The 23,508-nt window shown below is 40.6% G+C and overlaps 1 protein-coding gene across 1 annotated transcript; it reads right to left on the bottom strand.

The window, feature by feature from the left end:
• Nucleotides 1–646: 646 nt before the first annotated feature.
• On the bottom strand, nt 647–22,689 carry laptm4a (lysosomal protein transmembrane 4 alpha). The gene is made up of 7 exons (XM_068023543.1): nt 22,495–22,689; nt 16,988–17,108; nt 12,156–12,232; nt 11,925–12,047; nt 9,295–9,390; nt 7,977–8,075; nt 647–1,616 (listed from the first exon to the last, which is right to left on the bottom strand). Exons 1-7 carry the CDS (start codon nt 22,591–22,593, stop codon nt 1,542–1,544), a joined length of 690 nt encoding a protein of 229 aa, XP_067879644.1. The 5' UTR covers nt 22,594–22,689; the 3' UTR covers nt 647–1,541.
• Between the last annotated feature and the right edge of the window lie 819 nt (nt 22,690–23,508).

The following is a 23,508-nucleotide window of genomic DNA, read 5'->3' as shown; positions in this document are numbered from 1 at the left end:
CACTTAGGTTCTGCAAATGTCAGAGTGTAGTTGCTTCTCCTCTGCTGCAGAGAAAAGAAACAGCTTACAACCCACAGATGGGGAGGGGCTTGTCACAGGACAGTCACTCTGATTCAAATATAGCAGTTAGCAGTATTTCTTGCTGAGAGAACAGGCAGTTCCTTTAAACTTCCTGGGTCTTTGTTCTTGCTGGGGACTGAGCAAACATGTTGTCTCTTTCCTCATAGTCCTTTGCAATGTTGGGTACAGTGTAGCAAACTAGATGATCTTAAGCTACTAGCAGTCATCATGTTTTAAATATCTTTTAAAAAATACAAATTTAGATCTCCAGCCTGTGGACCTAAGAAAATCATTCAGTAAAATATTTGTGTAACGTCATGCAAACCATTTAACAAAATATCAGAATTGGTTTGAAGAAAAACTGGAGATAAACTTGCCAGTTTTGTAAATACATTTTTGGGAATACCTACTTCAAGGCCTAAAGACTTTCTACGGGAATAGATCAGTTTAAGCTAATTGCTTTTTATATCTTTTAATAAAAACTAACCACAGATCAGTTTATTCCACAATCGACACCTAGGTATATGGAAAGGGAACATCAGTTCTTTAAAATGATAACTTGCTTGATTAAAAGAGAAACTTAACTGCATTATAATTGAAACGTTTAATAATTTTTTTTTAGATTAAAGTGACAAATAAAGCAATCATACAATCCTTATGACTGTTTACACTTGTATCAGTTATACAAAGCAGAAGACAGCAACATTTTGTTTAAGTTTTACAATTTCCTCTCCCTCACCCAAGATACCATATCATACTGAAAGGAACCTTAAAACAAATTGACAGAAGGAAAAGTACACAAATATATTTGATTCATATATCCAACAGTACATTTCCATATCGCCAATGGGTACATAATTCACTGGTCTGGATTGAAAGTTCCAACGGTTTGAGGTTTACGTCTTGCAAACAAAAATTAGTGCAAAGTTGGATGGACCAGTGGAAAACTACTGTGTTGTACATGATTTCTGCCTCGAGAGATTGCATTAATATTTAATGATCACTTGGAACCTCTAGTGGTAGAAACTAAGTATTGTTTATTTCAACTTCCAAGTTCTGCACCGTATTCCAACACGTGCTTTAACTGCTCAACTACTTCAAATGGTCAAATATCAATTAGTGACCAGTTCCATCCTGTCTTTATTCCAAGACCCATTCCACTCTCCATTTAATGTTGAGGAAAATATAAAAATACAAATGCACCCAGCTAATTTTGAATGAAAGACAAATCAAAAAGTCTCAACCGGGTACAGAAGGATCAAAGATACTCACCCAGTTAATGAGAGAAATAAAAAAGAAATTGCCATATTCAAAGCTTTTAGTTTCAATCATATGTTTACATACAAAATATAATTTTCTAGATACTCAAAAGTTTACACAAATACAGAATACCTCTTACAAAGTCTCAAAGCTTAAATACAAGGTACCCAGGCTTGAATTTATCGAGAAAAATGCTCATTTGTTACTGATTTACATTGAGTTCAAGCAGGCATGTAAGGAGGTGGGGGCTCCTTCTCCGGCATCTTCACTGCCATTTCATAAGTTGGCAGCACATACTAAAAAACAAAAATAAATGTCAAAGCATAACTGAATAGTAGAGCTGTGCCATCTCAAAAAAAATACAAAAATACAGATACAATTTAGTCATCTCATCTTGGAAGCTAGTACAGGTAGATTATGTATGTTCATAGGTTTTACTCTAGTTAATTAGCCAGATGGGAGACTTGACAAAACAAGGTGTGATGTAACAAGTACGATAATCCAAGCCCACCTCCAGTGCCAATTAAAGAATTGTAAATAGGTATTCAAACTATCTTTTATTTGTTTCAGAACAGTTTAATAAAGCTACCACTCATCATGCCACTGCCCTAGAAAACATTAACAGCACCAGAAGCAGGTAGAAAATATAACCCGTATAATGTCACAAAGGACTTGTCCAAGTGTGGTACTCCTTGGAGTTGTCAATCAGTATTTTGATTCAGCAGAGCCTTTCCTGGAGTATTCATTTCACTTGTTTGACTTGGGATTTTCAGTTGGCTTGAAAAATAGCCTGTTAAAGCTGACAATTTTTTTGGAATTTGTTCCATTCATGTTTGAGTTGGTTACAAGGAGGAAGGCAGGCAACTAAAGCCAGCTCTGCTCAAACCAGGAGACTTATCAACTAATTCAAACCATCAAAAATACTGTTGTAGTGTTTTCAACAGACATTTATTTAACTGAAAAGGTACCTTCTGCTGCAGTTAGCCCTGTGCTCAATTTCAAAAGCAGCATTTTTTGAGGCAGTCATGCCCTGCCTATTAATACACATCTGTGCTGGTGAGCAAACTGAGTGTTGCAGGCAACACTTCTTGTTACAGGAATAGCAGGTGTTCAACAGGACACAAGCCATCAGCCTTTTGTAACCCACTGAAGGAATACAATTAAGTTTGTTGAACCATGGGTAGAATGCAAGAGGAAAAGAACAGGAGGGGAGCAATAGGGAGTCAATCTATATGCTAAATATGAATGGTGCATGTTCCACAGTTAAACCAAATACTCTCAGCAGACTGAACACTTCCCAAAATATCAGGGCAGTAAAGTTTTACCTTAAAATCAGCTGAAATTTTTATTTTTAAACATACAACAATTTGGAAGGACCGGGAATACTTCAACATATGAAATGTACAACAGATTAAATACCACACTAGCTATTGAACCTGGTCTAGAATTGCCACAAAATCCAATGAACTAGTCGAAGGTGCTTGACTTTTACTTAAAAAGCCACCAGAGGGAGGAAAGCAATGCAAAGTTACAAAAATTATAGCTAATGAATGGCAAGAGATTTGACAGATAAAATATCTATTTTGAGATAAGGCTACTATATAGGTATATTTTCAGTGTTATGGTTGAAAACAAATCACAATCCAAAAAGCATGCTTCAGGAGGCACTCGTTAAAATCATATTGATAGAACTTAGTGTAGGGTCAACACATCACTTGAAAGTCAAGTGGTACCCAATCATTGCTGCTATATCGAAGTGAAGCATCTTCACTATTGAGCAGATTGCATTAACTCAGTCAACAAAGATTAGTCATTGTGTCAGCTAGCTACTTCCATTTAAAGGAGTCGTAACACTTTAAACATTCCATTCTTTGACTTGGTAATCACATTTGATCAGTGTTGGGTCAAATGAGTGATGAGAGCAAAACCTGGAAGAGGGAATCTTGTAGAAATCATGCAATACTCATTCACTATCAGTGCTCTGCAAATTGTATATCCACCCAAATGAAGACATTTTGCAATCCTGTTTGGAGGCAATAAAACTCTTCCTTTACCTGGAGTCTAGACTAGTTAATTTGACTACTTCCAAGCCTGAGCACATCTATTGCCAGGAGACCAGTCCTGTTCAAGTTCATGACCACCACATTCTATCAAGAGCAGCACTCCAACATTCGGCATCCATCCAAATAATCTACTCAAAATACCAGCAGAGCTGAACAGCAGCTGCCTATGAGCCTTAAAGACGTTGCCTGCTATATCCCTTAAAAAGTGAAACTGAATTATTTGCTAACTCACTGTTTGAACATGGTGCTTCATGCTATGGGAACTCAATTAGTAATCTAATTATTAGATGAAGTTTGAGAAAATCTGCTCTCATTACAATTATGTCTATTTATGCACAAATAAAATTTTAGTTTCTGCAACAGCTTGCATTTTTAATATAAAACTTCCCAAGACACATTATTGGATGGGAATGAAAAACATGAACCAAGCAGAAAAATTGTTACCGTTACTCTAGGTCCCAAAAGAACACAATGAACTAGAGTTTGAGGAACTTGTGAAGAGAAAGGTTTAAAAAAAAAGATTTAGGAAGCAAAAATTCTAGAGTTGAGTATCTTGGCTGAAAGATATCAATCGATGTATATGAGGAGAGATTAGCAAGACTCTCAGCAGACCCAGAGCTGGAAGAGATGTAGAGTTAGGGAGAAGGAGACGTTGGAAGATTTGAAAACTAGGATGAGGATTTAAAATCCTGCGACGAGGGAGCAATGTAGGTCAGTTAATAAAGAGTGGGGGTCAGGTTTCAAGCACTAAGAGTTCTGAACATGCTGCAGTTCATGCAAGGTGACATTTCAGACTGGTAAGCAGAATATTGAAGAACATGAAGGGGTGGGTGAGGGTTGTCTGGAAATATGCCATGTTAAAAGGATGATTAGAAATGGGATTGAAGCAGAGCTCAGGATCAAGCAGGACACTGGAGGAGGCACACCATCAGATCTTGCATATGCAAATTGTCGAGAGATAGAATCAACATCTATAGCGTGCAGTTTTTGGTGGAGGTTGACCCAGAGCTGAAGAGGATAGCTTTTACTACTGTTAAGCTAGAGAAATAGACTTATTCACGACTTGATGCCAGAGACAAACAGCACATCGATGATCAGGGGTTCATATCCACAAACAAACCTACTCAAATATGTTACAAAAATTATACAGCATGACAAATTTTTCCCCCCGGTTTCTTCAAATAATTTTTAAATACCCTTCCAAAAAAAATGTCCTCCACTGCGAACCAGTTATCCTACCCTGCATTAACATGTCTCTGTTGTACTGATGTGTTTTAAAGGATCAATGTCAATCTTTATATGGTTCCAGCAGTCAGTCATCGTCACTAAGTCAAAGTCTTGATACTCCCTACCCAACAGCATTGTCAGAGTACCTTTACCACACATCCAGCAATGGTTCGAGAAGGCAGATAACCACCTTCTCAATGGCAGTTAGGAATGAGTAACAGATGTTGGCCATGCCCATGATGCACACATTCCAAGAATAAAACCAAATGAAGTAGTTGAGTATTTTTGTAAAAGCAAATCTACAGATGCTGGAAATCAAATAAAAACAAAAAATACTGGAAATACTCAGGAGGTCTGGCAGCATCTGTGGAGAGAGAAGTAGAGTTAATGCTTCAGGTCAGTGACCTTTCATCAGGACTGGCAAAGGTTAAAAATGTAATAGGTTTTAAGCAACTAAAGCGGGGGTGGGGCAAAAGATAATACAAGGGAAGGTGTTGATAAGACAGAGGGTCACAGAATAACTGACCAGTGGTCATGGAGCAAAGGCAAAGGGTGTGTTAATGGTGTGGTGAAAGACAAAGCGTTAGTGCAGAGGGTGTTAAATGATGGAATAATGAACAGCCCTGGCCAAAAACACAAACATGAAAAAAAAAAGTGGGCAGGCACATGGTTAAAAAAAATGAAACAAACTAAAATTAAAAATTAAATTAAAACTAAAAAAGTGGGGCTCTGAAATTATTGGACTCAATGTACAGTCTAGTAGGATGTAGTGTGCCTAATCGGTAATTGAGATGCTGTTCCTTGAACTTGTGTTGATGTTCACTGGAACACTGCAGCAGGCCCAGGACAGAAATATGGGCCTGAGAGCAAGGGGTGTGTTGAAATGGCAAGCAACAGGAAGCTCAGGGTCATGTTCTCGGACGGAGCAAAGGTGTTCCGCAAAGCAGTCACCCAATCGGAGTATTTTTGTAGTTTGCCTTGTAACCTGAAAATAAGCAAGTAGTAAGAAAAGTGCTGCTCTTTTCATTTACTCTTTAATCATGAAGACAGTGTCTCAAGCGAAGGTACAGTTTGAGGTAGTAGCATCCCTCCAGGTCAATCATGTCAAAATCTAGCCTCAATCAAGCACAAGAACTATTAAAGATGAATCCAATAAACAGCTAGCCCAGAATCCACAGGTATACACTTCAAGGCAAAAGGTACTTGAATGGTGATCAGAAGTGAAAACACTGATATTTCCTGTTCCCAAACACCCAGGCCAATTGTGTCATCTGCACTGCACCTCAGCTGGGATGATGTTCAGAACCAGTATAACCCAGGGTTATTTATCTTTGAGGGAATGACACCCAACCTCCCACCTGTTGCATATTTCCAATATGTAGATGACACATTTGCTATATTTGAATCCACAGCTGCATGCAATAAATTTCCTTACACGTCTTAATGGGCTCCATCCTGAGCTCAAATTTACCTCTGAAATGGAGCAGTCGAATGAGTTCTTTCCTTGATGTACTAGTTGAGAAATCTGCTAAGGGGTTCTCTATCACTGTCTACCACAAACCTACCTTCACTGGTCAATACACGCATTGGGATTCTTACAGTTCCACACGCTGTATGATTGGCCTCATTTGCAACCTCGTAAATAGGACCCCGGCCATTAACTCACCATGCAAGCTTGATGCTAAAATAGGGCAAATCAAAGACATCCTGCGTGGCAATGGCTTCCCTGATCAGATAATTTCTTGCTGTATATCGCGCAAACTTATGAACAGGCCTAGGGCCATCAGTCAGTTCTGAAAAGTGCCCAGTCTACCTCAACCTCAAATTACCCTAGAAGGGTAATTTATCCCAAAAATTTGAGCAACAGGTGAAGCTAGCAGTTTCACACTGCTACTATGCAGTAGCAGCACGTGATGTTCATTATTGAGATACTGCCGTCCAGCCAAAAAGACAGCCTGCCTATCACATAAATGAGTAATGTGATATGTGAATTTCAATGCCAGTGTGATGCTAGGTATATAGGCCATACGTCTCAAAGACTGGTGGACCGTATCAACCATGTCCCTTTTGCTGTTCATAACAGGAAAGGTACAGGCCGTACCCAACCTGCCCATGCTTACAAAACAGTGGTCCAACATTAGACGTGATTCCACAATCGGACAACATTTGCTAAATAATCGTCTGTGCTAAGAATTATGCTGACAACTAATTTGTCAGTCGGGCTTGCAGTCTGGCACATTTGCACATACTGGAAGCTACATATATTAATACACAGGGCCCTGTTCTTTGCAGCCAGAAAAAATATGTACAAACATTGCGCCTGTTCCAGCTAAACAAAACAAGTGACAGCCATTCACTGGTTCATTCTTCAGGGCAATGCCTTGACCAGAGTTAAGCTGCCTGGTTTAAATTTCAAACAAAGCTTGGCAGTTAACCAGTCACTGTTAACTGGTGCATTCTCCATGGCAACACCTCTACCAGAGTTCACTTTCCAACCAATCAGCACTCTTCTCATACAGTATAAATTTGTTTTCCCTTACATTGGTATTCTTGCAGATTGTCCTGTTAAGTGCAAGACAAAAAGCTTCGACAACATGGGGCGACACAGTGGCTAGCACTGCAGCCTCACAGCTCCAGCGACCCGGGTTCAATTCTGGGTACTGCCTGTGTGGAGTTTACAAGTTCTCCCTGTGTCTGCGTGGGTTTCCTCCCACATGCCAAAGACTTGCAGGTTGATAGGTAAATTGGCCATTATAAATTGCCCCTAGTATAGGTAGGTGGTAGGGAAATATAGGAACAGGTGGGAATGTGGTAGGAATATGGAATTAGTATAGGATTAGTATAAATGGGTGGTTGATGGTCAGCACAGACTCGGTGGGCCGAAGGGTCTGTTTCAGCGCTGTGTCTCTAAACTAAACATGTCTCTATTTTCAGCAATAACTCAGGGATTGAATTTGAGGCTTTTCACCCATGAGGCTCAGTGTTGCACAGCAAATATCTTTAGTGTTACTGCAATGATCTTCAATGCTGCTCATGAAAGGAGGGAGGAAAAGTAGCTTTCGATTGCTATCCAAAAGCCTCTGCTGGAAATGCATGTGAACACTGGTTGGCAAAAGGCTCGAGTATATCCTGTAGTCAAACAGCTTGCCATGTTCAAGACTTGTGAATAATTGACACGTGGGCGATGCACAAGGTTGCCTGCCTCCTTGCCTCCTGAATACCACACATTAGCAAGAAGCAAGTCAGTCACAACAAGGGGAGAACGGGAGAGTGTAAAATTGGAAAATAGCAAAAAAGGAAAATAGATATTACTCCCACATCCCCATCTATATTGGATTTCTGTGTAATTTACAGTACTTTGCATACCTGTATAGGTGTTTCAAAGGCTGGGTACACAGCTATCTCAGGTGCATTCCTATTGTTGATGTACTTGTAGCAGTTCCAAACACAGTTGATGAAGTAAGCCTGCAAAACAGAACAGCAATTGTATGTATTTGATCATTAGCTATAGTTTTATTTCATGCAGCAAAACAGACAGATTTACAAAATCATGTAAAAACTTATGACCTAAATACTAAATAAGACCATAGTTAAATGGACTTTGTTTTCTTTTATAAAGTAGCATACCTGGTTTTAATAAAGTTAGTGTATTGCGGTTGGCCAGGCTATAAAAAGGGTCAAAGCTATTGCAATTAGAACATTGTAACAATCTGTTTTAAGAGATTAACAAAGACTTTGGATGGCAAACTGCAAACATAAGAATGGTGTGTGGGGGGGGGGGGGGGGGTGGAAAGAGGGGGAAGAGAAGAAAAGGAGAAGGATATCAAAACCAGTCATGTTTTCCTATACTATAGGATCTTGGAATTTCTCAGAGTATGCACTATGATGTGGATCCACTAACTCACAACAGCAACCATCACTCCCATGCTGAGCAGGGGCAAAGATAAGTACTTGCTCCACACCACAGGTTTTTCTCCTACTTTCATCTTTTCCCCTCCCCATAAACATGGTGGTCCACAATTTTTTTCAACAGCACCTCTTGCCCTGGGTCACAGCACTGTTGAAATAAAAATCAGGAGTATGTTGAGAGCTGGACTTTTAAATGTTAAACATTTTGGGGATTCTTGAATTTTGGGCCCATAAAAAGATTCACAGACTCTGAGGTTCCTCTAGCTAAAGATACTAGTCTGCATAAAGGAAAGAGAAAGATCAGAGAAAATGAGAAATTATACTTGGTCTAGCAGGTTGAGGTTTTTTCTGAGAAAGAGGATGAACAAAAAAGTTGTGGATCCAAGTTTATGGGTAATTTTACATTTCTTTTGTGTACGTTATGTAATTTTAAAAAAATCTCAAAAAAGTGAGATGGGCGAGAAATAATCACATAGCCAAACATGACTGGGAAGCAATAAACTGGAGGGGAAAATATGCAATATGAAAGAGTAAAATATTTCTAACTGGCTGAGAAAAAAAATGAGGAAGAAAATTGATTGACGAGTCAGACTTAAATGTTTCAAGTGTGAACAAAATTTGCACCAAGAGCAAGTCTAATTAAAAATGCTCACCTTGAAAAAGGTATGCCATACTTAATTGGTGATATTGTACCATGAGTCACACTGCAGTGTTTCTTCTTCATATACACGTTACAGTTAAAAACTTTACTAAGGCTTTGTTTCTACTGCCTTACCTTAACAGTTATAATAATGGTGAAGGAAAGCAGAACTATCAGCAGAAGGCAGCTCGAGTCCAAAGCAAGAAGGTCATCCTTGTAAGGGAAATCAGGCTGTAAGACAGAATTTATGTTGTGCATGTGAAATATTAAGCACAGCAGTTTATACTTTTAGCACTTCTATTTGACACTAAAAATATAGTTACAGCATCACTATTTGAACAATGGATAAAAACTTTTAAAAGATAGTTCCAAAACATGAAATAGTATTGCTGGAATATCAGCCAGTTGATGTCAATGTTGAACAATTTGATTCAATCATTGAAATAATTTGAATTTATATTCTACGTTCAGGTAAATTATTATTTTTTTTTTTGAAGTGAAGCAAACATGACTGACTAATTACTCCATTTGGGGGGGGGTTACTGGTTGTTGGCTAGGACACCAAGGAGAACTCCGCTCTTACTCAAATGGTATCGTGGGACCATTCATTTCAAACTGAACTGGTTTGATATTTTATTCAAAGGACACCAGCTCCAACAATGGAGCACTTACTTCGAACGCAATGACGTGTCAATCCACGTTATGTGCACAAGTCCTGGAGTGGGACTTGAACTCAACTTTCTAATTCAGATGAGTGTCTTACTGACACTTTTTATACTATTGAGGTGCTAATTGAGAAGTTTGAATCTACAACCCAGAGCTTTCACCGGAAACAGGGTTCAAGGTCTCAATCCAACTTATAGTACTCATCAGATGGTTTAATGCCAGGTACTGTTGAAAATGTATGTTCTGAAAAATTGTAAAATATGCCCCTTCAGTAGAAACAGACAAGGGAAGAGAGTCAGGCCTCTTAAATGTAAATGTGTACTGAGGATTGGTGGCTTTGTTTCTACAGCATCTGAAGATCTACCCAAACTTCATACTGCATATTTATTCTTAAAACTATAGACTTCAATGCGACACTAAAGTAGGCCTATTAGGAGTAGATGGATAAATATCCAAAGAGAAAAGGGCACATGTGTCTATCACAAAAGATTCCTCCTCTGTCTAGGAAGGAATTAAAGTCGGATACAAAAGTGTTAATACCAGTGCACTCATATCTAGCTTCTACTCTGGGATCTTTCATGATGTACTGTAGGAATATAGATTTAAGAACCAACTCAAAACCAAACAGTAGTTAAGAGGACTCAATACACATTTGACAATTAATTTTGCAGTTGCCTTCACTAGAAAAGATCATAAAGTTACCCTTCTGAAAGTAAGATTCATTAGATTTATTAAAGAAGCTTTTATAACTCAACCCAATCATTAAAGTTTCTCTAAGAAACACTAAAGGTATAACCAGGCTTTAGCCAAGCTCCAGAGCAACAAATAAAGTGATCATAAGAGGCTTTGCGACTTGATACCAGTTATCCCATGAAAGCTAGATATTAGGTGAGAAACAGATGTAAAACTTCTAAAGAATACAAACAGTCATGAAATAAGTTAGCAGTACACTGCAATGGAAAATAAAACCATGAAATAAATTTTCCTACATTAATATTTAGAGTCAGTTATTCATTTGCAATTAGATTTGCACTTTAAAAAACTAAACTTAAGCTATACTATTGTCAGGCAGGCCTCCACCTGCCAAGAATGGAGCACAGATATTTCACCACATGGACATTAAACTTTAAAATTGTTGCTGGAAAGGCAGCCTATTACAAGGGGTTGCCAAGCCCCTAACTGGAAAGATATTTGCATAGCAACAGTGCTGGGAAAGGACAAAGGGGCCACTCCCCTGCTCCAATTTAATCCACAATAGCCTTTTGATTACTAGACGTTGAAGGTGGAGAGGCTAGTATTCCAGGTTAACTGCTAAGATGGCCGAATACACAAACAGACACGGTCAGACCCAGTTTAGTCACATGTCTAACTGGCTTTAAATTTGAGCTTGCCACAGAATTTGAACTCAAAGCTCTTTGCTCCTGGACTGAACATCTCTCTCCTATCTGCTCTCATCTCTTTCTCTCTGAAGTGAAGACACATGAACCCCAGAGAGAAAAGCCTCCTACAGTGAACAAGGTTTAAAAGAATACTGGGCCCCAATGAAAATCAAGACAACCTACAAAACGATTAGTGAGCTTGAAGCACAGTAACAAGAAACTCTTCTGATATTGCCTCAAGCCTCTCTGCTTTATTTATTTCTTCTGCTTTTTTCTGTCTCTATTTGATTGTGCGTATCGCATATGCTTGCTAGCATGGGGCACGATGTGTATCCGTAGGCATTAACCGAATTAGAGTTTAAGTTTTAATAAATGTCACTTTTCTTTAAATCTAAGGCGGCCTGTTTGTGCTCATTTCTTTGTCTTATAATTGGAAAGTGGTGAACAAAGATTCACCAAAGGGTGAACTCAAAACACTGTTTAAAATTAAACCCTATTACAATAAGACCAGGTGAAGGCTGAAAGGGACCCCTAGACAACCTTTCCCACCTGTTCATAACACCACACATTTGTGACTGTAAACTCAATTCAATATAAAAAGGAGGTAAACACAGGACTATTGGAAACAGGTATCAGTGGTTGGGATTATTAGCATTAAGGTGTACCCCCAAGTTGATACTTGACAATTGTTACAAAAATGCACTTTTAACTGCAGCTTACCAGCTGGTCCAGATAGTCCTTGATCCTGGGCACATAGGTGAGAGAGCTGATAGCAACAAGGCATGAAAGGGCAAAATTAAACAACAGGTAGCAGAAGAATGGAATCAACCATCCTCCACGATGCTGTATGTAAGGGAAAAACAAAAAGTTAGAAAAAGTTGTGCATCTAGCAGTTATAAGCCAAGAACAAGCAAATTTTTCAGACGATGTGCTCAGTATGAAAATACTTACAGTGACAGCACCATACACCAACATGGCACTGATAGTAAACATCAAAAGTGAGATGGTAAACCCAACACAAGCATTCTCTAACAGAAGGAAAAGGAAAAAAAGAAAATGAAACAAATTCATGAAATTATACTAGTTACAGGGAGTTTAGTCAATGGGTTAAATACATCTGTTCTGCAACAAATATTTTGAAAAATCTTTTGGTTTACCATTCAAACTTCAGACATTTATGTTTCAGGCTTCATTAGATTGCTAGAAGCCCTAATAGAATTTCAAAATGGAGGAAAAGTTAAAGAACTCTCAGATACAGCTGCTAAATGGTTTCAACAATTGAATATCAAGGCTATGTTGTCAATTTCTTCTTGGAGAAGATCAAAAGCACTTCATAACTAGAAGAGAATACATAACTGAATCTTCCTCTTCAATGAGAAACTATTGATGCACACTTCGCAAGCTTTGCCTGAAATTTCTGCATGAACGTGAGGGCAGGTTGGAATCCATTCCCTATATTTAAAAGTTGTATCTCTAGGGCTATGCATTCTATGGTAATTATTTGCACTTCCCCTTTCCCTTCCTCCATTTAAAACAAGTTTATTCTTCAACTGGGGAAGCAATAAGCAAAGAATGCAATGTGTCAATGAGTATTTTTATGTCCGCAGCATACGAGTTACTTCAAAGGAGACAATGATTTCAAAAGGAAATAAACTTGCAGGGCTATGGGGATTGAGCGGGGGAGTAGGACCAACTGGATTGCTCCACAGACAACTGACATGGACCCGATGGGCTGAATGGCCTCCTTCTAGACCGTAAATGACTATGGCTCTCCCAATACTGACTGGGCAAGAAATCCCAACATTCGTTACTTTGTCAATTCTTGAATAACCCCAAATTGCTCCAATGCATATCTTCCAAGATGAACAGTGCCCAATCGGACTGTGGAACTACGTCTCCTAGTTTGGATTTGGTCTCAATCCAAGTTATGCAAGAAAGCAGAGCCTAAGCTCCATTTAGCCAGTTTGTGGGGCCAAGATCAATACAATTTGCCAAAATTCTCATGTAAATTTATTCTGCAACAAGTGTGCCATATCATTAAGTAGTTACAGGAATAAACCAATTGTTTCTGCTGCTGTGGAATTTACTTTTTGATTATGTCTTTGAAGCATTATGGGGCTTTTTTTGTACATTAAACTGACTATATAAATACACATAGTTGATGGATTAATCTAGCACTGCTGCTGCGCACAGAGATTCTTTGGCCGACAGGAGCATGCTATGAGAAGCTAATATGCTTGGGCGGGGAGTGGGGGGGGGGGGGGGGGGTGCGGTTTGCTGGAGAATTAGGTTTAAAAGGAAAGATATAAAAACAGAAAATGCTCCAAATACTCAGCAAGTAATGCAGTATCTGCAGAGAGAGAAACAAGAGCTGTAGGTTGATGACCTTTCATGAGAAAAGGAAAGATATGACTCCAGAATAAAATCTGTGGCAGGTACTTTGATTATAGTGCACAGAAGGTAGACGACTCAGTCATTTGTAAAGTAATTTTAATAATTTGCAGTCAGATTTTTTTTTTATATTTCATCTGCGTAATCCAGGTATTCATTACAGCATCATGGAAATGGCTAGACATATAGAAGGCCACAACACCCACCCTCCTTGCCTGCCCCCAGCTAGAATGTCGATCAAGTTGTTCATATTGTATTAAGTGAATTGTACAGCCCTTCCCACTGGATTGCAACATGTTGATGGCAAGAAAACAACTGGGCAACTCTTTTGTTGCCTTGATGTCTGTCAAATAGGTGAAAAACAAAGTTTAAAAACACTAGTCTTGGGATCCATTACTTATGAAACAGATACCAGCTTTGGCTCACTTTAGAATCCAAAGGCTGAGGGTTCAAGTCCCATTCGAGAGCTTGGAGCACAAAATCTAGACTGACACTAGAGTGTACTTCACTGCTGGAGATGCTGTCTTTCAGATAAGATGTTAAGCCGAGGCTTGTATCTGCCCTCTCAGGTGGGCGTAAAAGATCACATCCTATTTTGAATTTGTGCATTAAGCAGGGAAATTCACCCTGGTGCCCTTTATCCCTTAACCGACATCAATAAAACAGAACATCTGCCCATCCCTCTCAACAGCACAGGACGTGACCAATGATCAAGTCCATGACAACTCTCTGCAGAGCAATCCAATCAGTCCCATTCCCCTGCTCTATCTCTGTAGCCCTGCAATTTATTTCGCTTAAGTGCCCATCCAATTTTCTTTTGAAATCATTGTTTGTCTCCACTTCCACCACCCTCAAAGGCAGCAAGTCCCAGGTCATTACCACTCGCTGTGTTTAAAAAAAAAAACTTCAGAAAAGTACTTGTTGCTGAATGCTGAACTTGTTCTCACATTGAACAACTACTCCTTCAACTCCACTCACTTCCTTCAAGTAAAAGGTGTTGCTATGGGTACCCGCATGGGTCCTAGTTATGCCTGTCTTTTTGTGGGATATGTTGAACACTCCTTGTTCCAGTCCTACTCAGACCCCCTCTCCCAACCCTTTTTCCAGTACATTGATGACTGCTTCGGTGCCATTTCCTGCTCCTGCCCTGAACTAGAAAACTTTATCGACTTTGCTTCCAATTTCCACGCTTTTCTCTCACCTTTACATGGTCCATCTCTGACACTTCCCCTCCCTGACTTCTCTGTCTCCATCTCTGGCGATAGGCTGTCTACTAATACCCATTATAAGTCCACCGACTCCCACATCTACATCAACTACACCTTCACACCCTGCCTCCTATAAGGACTCCATTCCATTCTCCCAGTTTCTCCATCTCTGACTCATCTGCTCTGATGATGCTACCTTCCATGACAGCGCTTCTGATATGTTTTCCTTTTTCCTCAACTGAGGATTCCTCCCCACTGTGGTTGACAGGGCCCTCAACCGTGTCCTGCCTATTTCCCGCACCTCTACCCTCCCCCCTTGCCCTCCCTCCCAGAACCACGACAGGGTTCCCTTGTCCTCACTTTCCACCCCATCAGCCTCCACATCCAAAGGATCACCCTCTGCCATTTCCACCACCTCCAACATGATGCCACTACCAAAAGCATCTACCCCTCCCTTCCCCTGTAAGCATTCCGAAGGGATCGATCCCTCCGCGACACCCTGGTCCACTCCGCCATTACCCCACCAGCTCGTCCCTTTCCCACAGCACCTTCCCCTGCAATTGCAGGAAGTGTAATACCTGCCCATTTACCTCCTCTCTCCTCACCATCCCAGGCCCCCCAAATACTCCTTTCAGGTGAAGCAGTGATTTACTTGTACTTCTTTCAATGTAGTACACTGTATTCGCTGCTCACAATGTGGTCTCCTCTACATTGGGGAGACCAAACGCAGACTGGGTGACCGCTTTGCAGAACGCCTCCACTCAGTCTGAAAGCATGACCCCGAGCTTCCGGGTGCTTGCCATTTCAACACTCCCCCCTGCTCACATCTCTGTCCTGGGATTGCTGCAGTGTTCCAGTGAACATCAACGCAAGCATCTCATTTACCGATTAGGCACACTTCAGCCTGCCGGACTGAACATTGAGTTCAATAATTTCAGAGCATGACGGGCCCCCCTTTTACTTTTGTTTTTAGTTATTTTTTTTGTGTTTATTCTATTTTAAATTAGTTTGTTCAGTTTGCCGACCCACTTTTTTCATGTTTGTGCTTATGGCTGTTCAGTTGTCAGTCCATTCACACCATATCTGTACTAATGCTTTGTCTTTCAACACACCATTAACATATAATTTGCCTTTTCTCCATGACCTTTGGTCGGTTATTCTCTGTGACCTTGTCCTAACTACACCTTCTCCTTTGTTATCTCTTGCCCCACCCCCGCTTTGCTTGCTTAAAACCTTTCACATTTCTAATATCTGCTAGTTCTGAAACATTAACTCTGCTTCTCTCTCCTCAGATGCTGCCAGACCTGTTGAGTATTTCCAGCATTTCTTGTTTTTATTTCAAAAGTACTTCATTGGCTCTAAAGCACTATGGGACATCTTGAGGTTGTAAAGATGAGAAGGATTGTATCAAGTCCTACATACAGGCGTACAACAAGTCTAATGGAATGCTGCCCTTTATCTTAATGTTGAAATACAAAGAGGAGCAAGTTATGCTTCAGTTGAATGGAGCCTTGATCATCTTGTGCACTGCAATCCGTTCTAAGCACTGTGCCTCAGGAAGGATATATTGGCCTTGGAGTGGAGATGGCACAGGTTTATTAAAGTGATACTAGGGCTTAAAAAATTAAATGTTGATGACAGGTTGCATAAACTTGGGCTTTATTGCCTGGAGTTTAGAAGGGTGTTTAAAAATAAATGATTCTGAGAGTAGATAAAGCAAAGCTATTTCCTCTGGTGAAAGAATCTAGAACAAAAAAGGGTATAACCTTAAAATTTGAGCTAGGTCATTCAGGAATGAAAACAGGGAGGATTTTTTCCCCCACCCAAGGAAATGTGGAACTCTCTCCCCCAAAAAGGCAGTGATGCTGACTCATTGTTCTTAGGCAGTGCCCACATAGGAGATAAGCGTGAGCTCCTGGAACAAGGAACACATTGGGAAATAAGTCAATCTTTTATAACTTTACTGCAATTGACCTGCAAAAAGTCCATCATCACTTTCCATCGGAAGGAACAATCACTACTTTTAATTATGTAAATTTATAACACAAGAACATTTAGAAGGATGCATTATACTTTTTTCTAAAAAAAGTATTTCTGCAAAAATTACCACTAGTGCTCACAATGTGAGATGAGATGTTGCTTAAGTACTGAATAAAATCTAAGCATATCCAATATTTTGCATACCTGTTACTCTGTCTGAGGAATAGTAGTTTCCAATAACTTCATATTGTATATCCAGTGGAGGTACTGTTTCAGGGTGAGTTACTGCCACAGTCAGCAAAATGCCCATCAGTAAATTCACCACCTATTTAAAAAAGATTTTATAGACAATAAATAAAATTTATAAAATAAAATAAATTTACTGGACTTCAGAACACCAATTTAATCTTAGAAGATATGGACTTTATGTTATAAAGTAGAAAATAACCAACACAAGTTAAGTTAATGCAATATTTCCATTATGCAATTCCCACATAGAGTGCAAAATAAACTAACTATATAATGCACAGAATTCTTAAATGACCATCTCATCGGTTTTCAACAAGTTGGAGACTATTAGAGTTTTTCATAAAAAGGGTAGAATAGTAATGGGTTAGTGATGTAATGAACACTGTTATATGAAGTTAGCAAGGTAATGTTAAGAAATTTATCAAGTTTTAAATTTAAGTTTAACAAAAGGCATGAAATTTGGAGAAAGACAGATATACGGAATTAGATCATGGACCAGCCACGATCTCAATGAATGACGGAAAAAAGCTTGATGGATCAAATGGCCTACTGCTGTCCCTATTAACCTCATCTCTCAAATCTGCAGAGGCACTGTATTGATGAGAAATCAATTATAAAACACATTTAGGTGTCAGCCTGGCACAATTCCCACATTCTAGCACTGTTTTAGGCTTCTTAAAGAAAACTCAATGCTTAAGATTTTAGCAATGTCACATCTGCTTTTTCAAATCAAGCCAGATTATTCACTGTGTATTTCAAGAATATCTCTGAAGATGCTTCAGGGTTCTGGTACTGAAGAGATCAGCAACAGGATTAACAGAAAACCTGCAGATGCTGAAATTCGCATGAAAATAAGCTTTGCAGACTATATTGCCCATCAATATTCATCTGGTACTCCTACTTATCCAGACCACCAAATAACTGCATTTTGAATGCCCTCATCTGACTATTGGGTAACTGTTAGCTCATTTCATACATTCCTCACCCACTGCACAAAGAAAAGCTTTCTAAATTGGGTTTTACATTTATTCCCTAGGTGAATGCCCATGGAAAGTTAGGACAATTCAAATTTCCCCAAGTGCATCAGTGATGCTGTAGGGATGAGGATCTGCAGCTTGTAAAGCTCCAGCTCGTGGTAGACATCTACAACCGAATGATGCACAAATATGGAGTGCATAACAAAGCAAAATGGCAGGTAGAGATAAATTTATGCCTACTAGCCAGAGTGAAATTTAAATATTTCACCTACACCAGCTAAGTATGATTTGGAATTTGTGCACTTAGCAAGTCAGAAATCACTGAGGCTTGATGTTTAATTCAAATCAAAGCTGATGGTAATGTCATCAACGGGTATGCTCAATATTCAAAGATTAAACACACTTTTAAGGCAAATTTTTTCACTTATTGGCCTGAATTTTATGTCAGCGCAACACATATCAGCGCTTTGAAGTTGGCGGTCTACCCGTGCGGATCGCCGTCACGGAGGCCCTGCTATATTACGCACGGGGCCCATTTAAATAGAGGGGGCGGGACGGCCAGCCCCGATGGCTGGGGGTGGAGCAGCCACCCTCTGACAGCACCTAGTGCCGCTGTGCAGGTGCCAACATCATTTTTAAAGGGCTTCAAGCCCTGACAGATCATTTGAATGCTTAAAGGGAACATTATCTTTAATTTAAATAACAGTAAAGTTCACAAAGACCATCTTCCACCCCCCTAATCATCGAATACATGTTTCCCTCTCTCTCTTCCCCACCCCCCCCACCCGAAAAACCATTTTTGCCAGTGCCAATCTTACACCCCCAAACTTTATGATCTTAGCCCTTCAACCACCCCCTCCATTCCCTCAGCCAATGGAATCAGTTTTCGCTGCTCCCCCCACCCCCCCGCCAAAACCATCCCGACCTGAATATTATACGCCTCCCCCCCCTCCCCACCAGTGTCTTGCCTTGGATCCCCGAACGGCCAACGGCCAGAATATCGGTGTGGGTCAGCCGTCTGGTCCAGATAAGTTCATTAACATTTATTTGCATTGAATTTATTATGCAAATGAAGGCTCCACAATGAGGCCTTGCGTCACTGGTAAAATGCAGTGGGGCCTTCTCTGTCAGGGGTTGAGACAGGCGTCTCCCGGAAGAATTTTCTGGGCCCCCTGCCATGACCCCTGATGGAGGGCTGGTAAAATTCAGCCCAATATCTACAAAGATGTAAAATCAGGTCCCAATAATCCAGTGGCAGTCTCTGTCTTGTTTCTGATCTATTGTTACACAATGTGGGACCACAGGTACACTGTGAAATCTCATGCAAAAAATTTGAAGAGCCCGTGCACTTTGACAAATCACCCATATACCACAAAAAAGTTAGAGGGTATGATGCACGAGGGAAAAAGGAATAGAAGGATATGTTAATGGGGTTAGATGAAGGAGAATGGGAGGCAGCTCCTGTGGAGCATAAATACTAGTATGGACCTGTTGGGGTGAATGGCCCAATTCTGTGCTGTAAATACTTTACAGTGCATGAGTCGGAGCAGGGCTTGGAGGCGTTGGCATTCATGCTCCTGCTGCTTTGTCGTAGGGGCCAGAGTTGCAAGTTACTGTCAAAACAAGCTTGCTGTAGTACTTCCTGTAGATGATACATATAGAATGCATTGTACAGAGTGGCAAAGGGGGTGGAATACTGAATCCAGTGGCATCAAGCAAGTAGGATGGACATGCAGAAATGTTGCAAAGTAGACATGTCCTGACACGTTCTGCACAATTAATCCTTAATAAAAACTGCTCCAAAAGGCTATAAAAGCAATTTCAGGCATCTGGTAGCAAATTTAAAAATGGTTTAATCACACTGCTGTGGTAAATCTTGACATTAGATAGACTAGGGAATGTTAATTTAAAGCCGGCCATAGCCTATACCTACATAACTGAGGAACAGAAAACCTTGGTTTCTTCAAACAGACTAGTTTGGAAAATACAGCCAACTTGATCAGTTCTGCGTGAGATTTTACGAACCATGTCTAATGAGACAATGATCACTTCCAGAAGTGGCCCACATATTCCTAGAGTTTAATACAGATTTGTGATGCAAAATAAACTGTGAGCCAGAAACCAATAAATTGCTCAAAAAGTCTTAGCGTATTGTTTTCCAGTTGAACACATTGAAGAAAAAAACTTCATAAATTGGAACCAGGAAAGCAAAAGACACAGAACACAGTAGGGACAGAACCACAAGAGCAAGTTGTAATTCGAACTATGAAGTGTGACCCTAAAAAGGAAGGCAGGGCATCAAGGAAGTCAGTAACAAAACTGCCAACAGAAATATAAAAGCAGAGAAAATAATGCTTAGAAATGACGTGTATTGAATTTAAAACCTAAAGTTCTTGCGAGGCTATACAGCCCCTCCCCAACCCCCTGCAATCATGAGGTCCACTGGCCAGTTAAACAGTGCATCAAATACCACTCTTCACAAGTCACCATGTATTGTTAATTCCAGAGGAGGCAAAGAGGGGCAAGACAACCTCAGCCAATTTAAGTAATGTCCTTGGGGCATATCTTCACAACCCCTTAAAGAAATCAAGTTTTAAAATATCATGGTTATCCATGACGCATCAATAAATGTACTTTACCAAAATTCAGTGTGGAGCTGGAGTTGCATGTATGCCACAACAGGTAAGTTTCTTACTTAGATGCCATGTATGTGCAACAACCCAAAAGCTTTCTTGGTCACTTTTCTGGTGTCACTCCACAAATTATAAGAAACATGACTTTATATCATTTGAATTCAAGTTGGGTTACTACTCCTGCACCATTACCTGGTACATATTATCCACTAGAGAGTGGAAATATAACACACCAAGCACGAGTTAGGAGAGGTGACAAAAGATAGTTAAAAGCAATTTCAGAGGCGGCTTATGAAGATCAGCTGTAGCAAGACAACAGGTTGAGGAAAAAAATTCAAGCAAGCAGGGACACCACAGATGTTACGTGGAGATAATACAGTTGACCAGTGTCTGAAGAGCAGGAAGTGAGCTGGAATGTAGCCCTGGTGGAGGTTGCAGACATAAAAGAGCATGGAGTGATTAACTGCAAGAAGAAATTGTCTGAAATCAATGCAATATGTTATAGATAAGCAGGATTTACCATGGGATGACACATAGCTGGAGTTTTGAACAAGTTAAAGTTAGCATACAGTTAAGACTTTTTATTTGCAAAGCATCTTTATAAGGTCAGGACATCCCAACACACTTTAGAGCCGAAGGAGTACTTTTCAAGTGCAGTTGCTGTTGTGTTGTTTTGTGTTGTAGAGCACTGTCCTAGGTACTAGCAACAAAATAGTAAAAAACAGAAAAACTGGAGACACAGCACGTCAATCAGCATCTGTACCTAAGGCAGACAGTTAATATTGCAGGTGAGCACCCACTTAGAAAAGAGCAAAGATGACAAAGGCATGAAAAGGTTGTACTGGTAAAGTAGGAATAGAATTGAAAGACTGACAGCGGGAGGACGGGGCAGCAACAAACGAGGTAAATTTTCTGCAATTCCACCAAACTTAGGGAGGCAGTGGACATGGGCTAAGGAAAGTGGGACTCAACAGAAACAAACATAACACATGAATCTCTTAAAAGACACCATATTTCTATTGAGACTGATATTTTCAGACGGGTTAGCAAACTGAATTCAGTTACACCAAGCAATTCACTATAAAAGAAGCAGCAAGCAAACTACAGTTAATTTGCAATGATTCTTTTCAAAAGATATATATATACACACACACACACACACACACACACACATACATACAAACATTAACACGAGTTCACAGTAGATATGGCGTTATCAAATTATCTGGCCTTAAATATATCCAAACCTATAGATATTTTGATTTGCAAAATACTTGTTTTTATTTAAAAATGTCACCACGAACGGAAACTTTATCAGATGGACACCGTGTAAAATTGTTGATTTTTGAAGACTCCACTTCCCAATAATGACATCAACGAACGTCACCGAACTGGGCCATGAAGCAGAAAGTTGGCCAAGTTCGGCTCGGCTCGGGGGAAGAGAGCGGGTCAAACTCGGCCTCGAGGAAAGGAGCGGGTCAAACTCGGCCACGGGGTGGGGAAGGGAGGGAGTGAAACTCGGCCCAAGGAGGGACCGAGGGAGGAGCGTTACCCAGAGCTGCGGCTCTCATTCTCCGAGGGTGCAGAATGCTCCAGGTCGGCGCTATGGACAGACACGGTCGAGTGGATCGTGGTCCCAGAGCCGGGAATAGACTCTACTTGTCCCTCGGCCCCAGAGAAAGAGAGAGCGAGGGACTCCTCACACAGCTCTCTCTCTCTCTCCCCGCCACCCCCTCCCTCTTCCCCGGATCCATCCACAGGACGTGGGCCGGATCCGGGCCTCAGGCGTCTGTTTGTTTGTTTATCGCCTGCCCGCTTCCGGCTGCGAACATTTTAATCCGGGCTTACTCACCATGTACCAGGTCCCGAGGATAATGGTGCCGGTGCGGACATGACAGAAGACACAGCACCGAGTGCTGTACAAACGGCTGCCCACCGATTTAAAAGTCATGGCTAAGTTGACACACGCAAACTCAGCTCCACGCTCACTGACCCTCTCCGGCTAACTGGCACCGTCCTCACCTGACCTGGTAACCCCGCCCATCTGCCTGCTGGCATCACCTGATTGACAGCCTCCCTCCTCCAATCGCAGCTCAGGGAAGGGCAGTGGCGGCCAATAGGGAGAAGGTGGTGGGGCGGGACTAGAGCAATGACGTCACAGTTCCGCTTTCGCTTCATCATTTCTCCCATTCCGTCACAGCGCAGGCTGTGAGATAGCAGTGGGTGGAACAGGGGGGTGGGGTTTGCTGAAGTCACCCTGTGGCAATGGCTTGATTTGTCAGCTCTATTTATAGTTTTCCTTTGCAAAATGTTGCAGTTGTTTGATTACTGTTGGAGGGCAACCTGTTCAAAAGCAAAACATGCTGCAGATACTGGAAAACTGACATAAAAACAGACACTGGAGAATACTCAGCAAGTCTGGCAGCATCTCTGCGGAGAGAAACAGGGTTCCGATGAAGGGTCATTGACCCGAAACGTTAACTCTGCTTCTCTTTTCACAGATGCTGCCAGACCTGCTGAGTGGTTCCAGCATTTCTTGTTTTTATAACAGAGTTAATGAGCCTGATAATATAATAACAGAGTTAATGAGCCTGATTTTAACTCACTCAAAACCCATTCACTTAGGCTGAGTTAAAATCAGGCCCAATAATTCAGGTTGATGAACTTTCATCTGAAATGGAAAAGTTAAAGTTTGTGATCCTGCTTGCTTAAAACCTATTTTCTTTGTTCTTTTGTTTAGATAGAGGATCTGGATCGGCACAGGCTTGGAGGGTCGAAGGGCCTGTTCCTGTGCTGTAATTTTCTTTGTTCTTTGTACATGTCTAACTTTTCCCAATTCTGATGAAAGGCCGTCGACCTGAAACGT

This window comes from Heterodontus francisci, chromosome 3 (assembly GCF_036365525.1).
Source record: "Heterodontus francisci isolate sHetFra1 chromosome 3, sHetFra1.hap1, whole genome shotgun sequence".
Taxonomy (NCBI): Eukaryota; Metazoa; Chordata; class Chondrichthyes; order Heterodontiformes; family Heterodontidae; genus Heterodontus; species Heterodontus francisci.
This window is presented reverse-complemented; position numbering and strand designations above follow the sequence as displayed.